At 44.1% G+C, this 9,129-nt stretch overlaps 1 protein-coding gene across 1 annotated transcript; it reads left to right on the plus strand.

Moving 5' to 3' along the window:
- Positions 1-6,760: 6,760 nt before the first annotated feature.
- Positions 6,761-8,475, plus strand: LOC137533612 (transmembrane protein 151B). The gene is made up of 2 exons (XM_068254957.1): positions 6,761-6,868; positions 7,042-8,475. Exons 1-2 carry the CDS (start codon positions 6,761-6,763, stop codon positions 8,473-8,475), a joined length of 1,542 nt encoding a protein of 513 aa, XP_068111058.1.
- Positions 8,476-9,129: the final 654 nt, after the last annotated feature.

Below are 9,129 nucleotides of genomic sequence, written 5' to 3' on the forward strand. Positions count from 1 at the left end.
GGATGCATTAAAAGGGAAATAAAAACTCGAGATGCTAGCATAATATTGCCCCTGTTTAACTCTCTAGTAAGGCCACATCTGGAATATGGAATTCAGTTCTGGGCACCACATTACAAAAAAGATATTGCAGTTTTAGAGCAGGTGCAGAGACGAGCAACAAAATTGATACGTGGGATGGAAGGTCTCACTTACCAAGAAAGGTTAGATAAACTGGGTTTATTTAGTCTAGAGAAAAGACGCCTTAGAGGAGATCTAATTAACATGTATAAATACATCAGAGGGCAATATAATAGCTTGGCGGATGAGCTTTTTGTCCCTAGGCCTTCTCAAAGGACTAGAGGACATGATCTGCGCATGGAGGAAAAACGTTTTAGCCATTTATTTAGGAAAGGGTTCTTTACAGTAAGAGTGATTAAGATGTGGAATGCATTGCCACAGGAAGTCGTTATGGCAAACTCTATACCTGCATTTAAAGGGGGCTTAGATGCTTTCCTTGCGTTGAATGACATCCATGGCTACAATTACTAGGTAATGCCAATGATGTTAATCCAGGGATTTTATGATCAACAGGGATATGTGAGGGAGCAGGCTGGAGTTGTACTTTGTACTGGTTGAACTCGATGGACGTATGTCTTTTTTCAACCAAAGTAACTATGTAACTATGTAACTATTTGGGGCCATACTGCGTGTATGTGAGGGCTATGCTATCTACAGTATGTGGGGCCATACTGCCTATATGTGGGGGCTATGCCACCTATGTGGGGCCTTACTGCCTGTATGTGAGGGCTATGCTACCTCCAGTATGTGGGTCATGCTGCTTTTATGTTAGGGCTATGCTACCTACGTGGGGCCATACTGGCTGTATGTGGGGGCTATGCCACCTATGTGGGGCCATACTGGCTGTATATGGGAGCTATGCCACCTATGTGGGGCCACACTGCCTGTATGTGAGAGCTATGCTACCTACAGTATGTGGGGCCATACTGCATGTATGTTATGGCTATGCTACCTATGTGGGGCCATACTGCCCGTATGTGAGAGCTATGCTACCTACAGTATGTGGGGCCATACTGCATGTATGTTAGGGCTATGCTACCTATGTGGGGCCATACTGCCTGTATGTGAGAGCTATGCTATCTACAGTATGTGGGGCTATACTGCCTGTATGTGAGGGCAATGCTACCTACAGTATGTGCGACCATACTGCCTGTATGCGAGGGCTATGCTACCTATGTGGGACCATACTGCCTGTATGTGAGAGCTATGCTATCTACAGTATGTGGGGGCCCTACTGCCAGTATGTGAGGGCTCTGCTATCTACAGTATTTGGGGCCATACTACCAGTATGTGAGGGCTATGCTATCTACAGTATGTGGGACCATACTACCTGTATGTGAGAGCTATGCTATCTACAGTATGTGGGACCATACTGCCAGTATGTGAGGGCTATGCTATCTACAGTATGTGGGGCCATACTGCCTGTATGTGAGAGCTATGCTACCTACAGTATGTGGGGCCATACTGCATGTATGTTAGGGCTATGCTACCTATGTTGGGCCATGCTGCCTTGATGTGGGGTCTATGCTATCTATGTGGGAGTTATGCTGACTGTATATGGGGCTATACTACCTATGTGGGACTATGCTGTCTGTGTGCATGGAATATGCTACCTATGTGGGGTTCAGGCTACCTAGATGGGGGTCATAGTGCCTGTATGTGGGGCCTATGCTACCTTTTGTCAAGCCGTACCGCCTGTGGGTTGGGGCCATATTGCCTGCAAGTGTGACTTATGCTGCCCATACTATAAACAATGTCTATTTCTTAAAAATCTAATCTTGCAAACTTTAAATATGCATTTGTAATCATAATATCTGTAAATATGACAGCTACAGCGGCCATTCATTGCAGCACATTAAAGTCCACTTAGAGCTGCCCTTGACATGTTCAGCCCAGCAGCAAAGTGTCCCCTGAAATTATATTAAAATGTTATCAAGTCAGCTCTGGTCTATCACCCTTTACGTGGTAGCAGCTTTCCTGCATCCCTTCTCAGTATGATCTCAGCCAGTGATGAAGTCTGCTTTCACAAGTTCCTTCTCTGGTCACAGTGCGATGCAATCACTTCACAACTGCCTTCACAGGATTCTATGCGTTTGCCCCACAGCACAACAATATAACAGCAAACTGTTTTCCACTGATAAGCTTCCTTCCCCGAAGACAAATCTCGTATTTGCAGGCAGAGGCCGTTTATGAGCTAAATGATGCATAAACTCAAGGCTCTAAGCTACGGCGGGGTTAATGGTTTCCTGGAGGGAATATTCAGCAGTCTCTACGCACCAGATACAAACAGAGGTCTCGTCCCAAGTGTTTGCCTAGATGCGAAAATGATGTTTTATTCAACAGGGAAATTAAAAAGAAGCATAGCTTGTCTATCACGTTAGGCTGTATATTATTTGCATGCATATTTAAAGAGAATTGGTCACTTGTTGGCTTTATTAGCGTATTACAAAGCACTGAGAATACTGAGAGAAATTTTAATTTAATCATATGGAGGGATAGCGCTATTACAATGTTTTTGCAGCTACCAAAAAAAAGGCTTCCGTAGGACTCCACTCACAAAAGATAATAAGAGTACACACAGACGTGGACTGTCCCCAGAGAGGAATAAGGACTCAGGCCCCAGACTAGCAACACATTCTGTTACTAATAAATTACCAAGGGGTGAGCAGCACAAACCAAATTTTTTTATGCAATTCTATGCAAAGCATGCACGCAGCGCTGGAGGTCCCCAGACTCCATAAGAAATATATAAGTACAGAGGGGCTGCAGCACACAACAGGAAAACAGTGACAGGGGCTCCTGGTTACGCTTTAACGCGCTTAAGCTCACCAACTGCGCCAAAGTGTCCCCAATCTGGTGAGTCCTACTCTACCATGCAAAATGCCAGTTTTTATAAGCAGTCTAGTGGGAACTAAACCAAAAACCCTAAAATGTCAACTAGATGGGAAAAAAGGAAATTAAAAACACCTCACCCTTCACCTAGCTACCAAACGAACTCTCTTAACATGTGCAAAGCACTCATTTTCACACATTCTGTTACTACAAGGGCGGGGGGGGGGACAAGTGGGGAGGACAGCGCTCTGCCAAGTTGATCCGCCAGATAGATTGCTGGCCAAGGGTAATGAGGGAGGCCAGAGGTTGCTGTCCATACGCTAGATTCTCGACAGAGATGGCCTCAACTGGCCAGCATGGGGAGAACCATCTAAGATAAACACAAGGGTAGTGCGTCTATACGGGAGACCATACATGGACTGATAGCTGCCCAATTTGGCAAATGACTGATTAATTACTGATTACAAGCACAGAAAGATATATAACCTTGAGCCACTTTATCATTTAAAGGAGTACTGTAAGGTTAAAAAAAGAGTTTAACTTACCTGGGCCCCCCCACAGACTCCCGTGCCTGCGCTGGAAGTCAGCGATCCTCCGGTTCCCTGCCTCAGCTCGCTTACGGATCTTGTGACTTCAATGTCGCGGGCCACTGCGCCCTCGCTCCTGCTCACGTCACCTGGAGCATCCGGTGGAGGCGCGGACACAGGACATCTGCATGGGGGCGGGGGTTGATTGAAGCCCCAGGTAAGTTAAACTCAAACTTAAAGGATACCCGAAATGACATGTGACATGATGAGATAGACATGGGTGTGTACAGTGCCTAGCACACAAATAACTATACTGTGTTTCTTTTTTTCTTTCTCTGCCTGAAAGAGTTAAATATCAGGTATGTATGTGGCTGACTCAGTCCTGACTCAGACAGGAAGTGACTACAGTGTGACCCTCACTGAGAAAAAATTCCAACTATAAAAAACTTTCCTAGCAGAAAATGGCTTCTGAGAACAAGAAAGAGATAAAAAGGGGAATTTCTTATTAGTGAGGGTCCCACTATAGTCACTTCCTGTCTGAGTCAGGACTGAGTCAGCCTCTTGCATACCTGATATTTAACTCTTTCAGGCAGAGAAAGAAAAAAAAGGAACACAGCATAGTTATTTGTGTGCTTGGCACTGTACATACCCATGTCTATCTCATGTCACATGGGGTATCCTTTAAAAGTGAGACATTATCAATTTATACGTTTCTAATTGGCAAGTCCTAAAAATGCACTCATTAGTTGTTGTTTTTTACCTGAATGATATGGGCAATTAAATATTTTGTATTTACCTTATCCTCTTTGTAACATATTGATATTTATTGTTTCAGGCCATTTCATATTAGTTAAATGATAAGTAATGCCTTTAAAAAAATGGATTTGCTGTATTCTTATATATTTTAATGCAGTTACATTTTGAATAACTGAGTCTCATAAGACAGCTTGAATTGGTTCAGATTTATTAGAGAAAATGTATCAAATATATTTTTAACTCAAGGACATTCTCCTCTCAGCATAATTTCTTGCTGCACTTTCAGTAATTGTGAAAACGAATATGGACGTAATAATGGAAATTGATACGGATCCGGACGCATCTTTCAATTTTAGCTCCATTTAAGGCATTAAAAGTGACTGTTTAGAATGAAAGGTGTCCTTTTTTGGTCAGCACCCAATTCGCCATGCTCACAATTTACAAGTTTGTTTTCAGACAAGGACATGTATAAATCATCAATTCAAAGAATGGTAATTAAAAAAGCAAATTACGGGAGGATTTGTGTAATTTCTATAGGGGAAATATGAATTACATATTGTGGCCTATTTGTGTTATTTCAAAAAAGTCACAAATCAAGTTTTTGCATAATTGAAGAATGAGCAAGGTCAATTTCCCGAAAAGCTAAATTATACCAGAGTGTGCAAGAGGCATGGGTGACTCAGAGGGGGTTAACCTCCCTAAGTCATCATCTCTTGCTGATGCGCCCCATGCCACTCTGCATCCTTCCCACACTTCCGCCTTCATAGCAGAGTTCTGGTTTAGAAGACGTAAGTGTGAAAAAGATGGAAAGCGGTATGAAGCACATCTGCAAGAGGTTTTACCATTTTACAGAGACATTAAAGTGCATTCCGCAGCTCTGTTTAGCGAGGTTGGTATACTATGTGCATGTGTAAAACAATGTTATTTAGATGGAAATATGGACATTGGAAGAGATGAGATCAAGCAAAGCAAAGTTTAACTCAGTTTTGTAATGTTCAGGGGGAGGTAAATGTAATGGCATACGCCTCAACTTCACCTGGCTTCTAAATTTAACTCTTTCCAATACACTGTCTGATTTCGGAGTCAGAATCAGAATTATTTCATTCACCAAGCACGACTGGGTCATGCCCTAAATTGGGTAAGGCACATACATTGCCCAGTGTAGAAGTAGAAAAAGTTAATAATAGAACAAAGACACAGAAATCGGTAGTGATCACAATACACATTTAGACAGTCTTTTACCAGACAGTGTATCGGAACAACAGCCAGCGGCTGCTATCTTAAAGCTCTCTCCTTGTCCTGGAAGGGGAGGACAAGGAGAGAGCTCATGGGTGGACAACAAAGGGGAAAAAGGAGTTCCTATGTCTTGCAGTACTGGTGGAAATGGCTCGAAACTTTTGGCCTGATAGGAGCCGACTGAAGTAGCGGTGACCTGGGTGTAAGGGGTTGTTAGCAATACTCAACGCTCCGAAACACAGTCTGGAGTTGTAGAGGAGGTAAAGTGAGGGAGGGGTTACCTGATAATCCTCTCCGCTGATCTGATGACCCTCTGTAATTTGTGGCAATCTGAGAGGATAGCGCTCACAGCATATGGTGTGTGTAAATGCACATCTTATCCAAATCAAGTTTATATTTATTCAACCACTCTCCACTGCAGATTAGTGAAATAACATGCAATTCATTATCGTATAAACACTTTGTAGGACAGTCCCAATTGTAATTCCAGATTCCTCTTCATACAAATGACAACCTCCACCACACCTCACATGAGTAAACTCACTGTGTTGGAAGACCCACTGGTGGATCAATAGCAGCATCGGGACCGTTCCCAGGCCATCACTCACACTCTGGCTGTTCTTGTTTCTTGTACTCAGACACTGTTTGCCCAGTATCGCTCAATTAAAAAAACTCATATAATGTGACACTGTATACATTTATTAAAGGAATAAAATCATATTGCATTTACAAATTCCATGAGTGTTATTATAGTATAGAGTTTTCCCCGGGCTCCACCCCGTTCTGTTGGCCGGATGGCAGGCTGAACTCCCTTTCGTTTTGGATGGCATCTAACCGCCGCGCTCAGAGTACTCAGTGCCATTGATGTACTGTAGAATGGAGGAGGAAAGGGTGCACGCTTCCTGAAGTCGATGATCATCCCGACAGTTGTTGTTGTTGTTGAGGACCAGCCTGTTCTCCTTACACCAATGGCATATGGAGTTCCACAGTCAATAGTCCAACAAGGACTATAGGGTTGCCGCTGGAAGCACACTTGTCTGATATAATCTGACACAGCGTAAGCTCCTTTGGACAAAAGTGTTGGACTTGCTCCAACACTTTGATCACCACCAGCCCCACCATGTGGCACTGCACAACATTTTATAAAAATGATGTGGATTCCTGCGTCGACACCAGATCTAGTTCGGCAAGGCATCAGCCACTATGATCAAAGTGTTGGACGAAGTCCAACAACTTGATCCCCATAAGCACCACACTTCACCATGCAATTATGCATCACACCAATGTGCCTTGTGGGGTCCAAACTTTGGCGCTCAAGCTAGCACTGGTTCCAACCCCCCCCCCCCCTGGCAATGGATGAGTCAGCCCTCACACTAGCGCAATATGGTAGAGATACCACCAAGATCCCCTACAGCAGCACAGACAGTTCACCTACATGCCCCCGCACAACGGATATAAAAGTAAGTGCTGGGGGGATGTGGGTGATCTGTTAAATAGATTGGAAAGTGTTAACACTAATTTGTCTACTTTATAATAGTGTTCTTGCACTGTTAGTTGTTTGCAGGGTGCAGTCTTGTTTAATATGTTTTGTTTACTTTCTCTAACATATTTTTTTTTCTTTGACTTCCAACAGCAACGCCCAGAGAAGCAATCCCTGAGCGCCTCTATGTGCCGGGAGTCTCACTGGAAATGTCTCCTTCTCTCCATTCTCATGGTTGTATGCCTTTGTGCTGTCACTTGGTGCCAGGTTACCAGTGTCACAAAACTCAGTTTTGACAGTTCTCTTAAGGGCAGATCCATGATCTACCATGGCAGTCCTTGCTCAGATGGTTATGTCTACATTCCTCTGGCCTTCCTAGCAATGCTCTATGTGGTTTATCTAGTAGAATGTTGGCACTGTCATGCCAAAAGTGAACTCCAACATAGAGCTGATATCAGCAGCGTCTATGATCAGATACAGCGTATGCGCCAAGCTACCCCTTGCATATGGTGGAAGGCCATAAGCTACCACTTTGTCAGACGCACCAGACAAGTCACCCGCTACCGTCATGGTGATGCCTATACTACTACTCAGGTCTACCATGAACGAGTGAACACTCACGTGGCTGAAGCGGAGTTTGAATATTCTCATTGTGGCATAAAAGATATTTCCAAAGACTTGTTGGACCTAGATCGCCACCCGGCCACCAAACTTAAGTTCACCAAGTGCTTCAGCTTTGCCAACCTGGAGTCAGAAAACTCTTACCTTACCCAGCGTGCCCGCTTCTTCACAGAGATTGAAGGATTGGATGACTATATGGAGGCAAGGGAAGGAATGCAGCTCAAAAATGTGGACTTTAAAGAGCTGGTGATTGCTTATGTTAACCTAGAGCAGCTCCCTTGGTATGTGTCTCATTATGCGTTCTGGGCAGCGGCCTTACTCATGCTATCATGGCCCTTAAGGGTTTTTATTGAGTATCGAACTGCTCATGTTCATTATCATATCGAAAAACTTCTAGGGATAGATTATAGGCCTACAGCAGTGACAGAGGAACCTATATATCGATTCAGAATGCCACGAGTCAGTACCTTTGACAGTACAGAACTAGAATGGCATATCTGCACAAACCGGCAGCTAATTCCGAGCTACTCTGAGGCCGTGCTGATGGACTTAACAGATGCCTCGCTATGCAATGGCTACTCTGCCTGTGGGTACAGCGGTGTCCTGCGTAATTGCGAAGGCTGCAACAGAGCATCCAGCAGCTCTTCTATCTTCTCTCGCCATGCTATGCACAGCTGTAGTGGGGGGCCATCTCATCTCTCCCTCAGCACCAGTCGCTTCTCCCTATGCCAGCTGCATGGATCCCACAGGACAGGCCTCTGGAGGAGTCGCAGCAGCAGCCTAGCAGAACGTGTGTGTCCAGATGAACGATGCTGCTCTTATTCTAGCCAGCTGGCCATCAATGAAAATCCACCCACATATCACGATGCGCGGTTCTTCCCTGTGCTGATTGTGCATCGTCAGGAAGGATGCCGGACCAGGAACTTCTGCATACACCGCTCCTCATGCATGGAGACCTCTTTGTAATGGAATGTCCCATGATCTTGGTGGCGCATCCCCAGGTAGCGTCACCCGAGAGTGCACTAAGCATTCTGGGTCGCAATCAATATATAGAGCAGCTTTCAAAGGAATATGACAATTGTAATACTGACAAAGTAATACAGATGACTGCACCTCACCAAAGTTTTCCAGAACTTGCTAATGAATGTCTAAGGTTTCATACCATTTTAACAAATAGTTTATTGTCTCTATAAAATTAGTATACAGAGCTTCTCCAATGCAATATATCACACATAATGCGGGATATACAAAAGGTTCATCTTGGTAAGCTTTTAGACAACCATGTCTCCAAATGTATAGTAACTTAAACATTCTTCTTATGGAGTTGTTAGTGCCATAAAAAGCTATGTTGTAAATGGGAAAAAAATATATTACAATATATTTGCTAACTGCTTATTGATTGATAATGCTTCATTGCAGATAGATTTTAAAATGAAACACCCCTATGGCCAAGCTTAGAGCTGTGCTGGTAATGCTGAGACGTCCAGTTCTATGCTCTACACCAGGGCTGGGCAAACTATGGTCCGCGGCTGATACAGGGCGGCATTCTGCTCCTCTCCCCTTCTCCCTCCCATCGTCCTTTAAGAGAATCAACTCACCCAATCGCACTCTTCAGCACCA

This window comes from Hyperolius riggenbachi, chromosome 9 (assembly GCF_040937935.1).
Source record: "Hyperolius riggenbachi isolate aHypRig1 chromosome 9, aHypRig1.pri, whole genome shotgun sequence".
In the NCBI taxonomy this organism is placed as follows: domain Eukaryota; kingdom Metazoa; phylum Chordata; class Amphibia; order Anura; family Hyperoliidae; genus Hyperolius; species Hyperolius riggenbachi.

Coding starts and splice junctions, on each gene's coding strand:
- LOC137533612 (XM_068254957.1), top strand. CDS start 6,761: ATGGATGAGTCAGCCCTCACACTAGCGCAATATGGTAGAGATACCACC. Junction 6,869..7,041: donor CCCGCACAACGGATATAAAA/GTAAGTGCTGGG, acceptor GACTTCCAACAG/CAACGCCCAGAGAAGCAATC.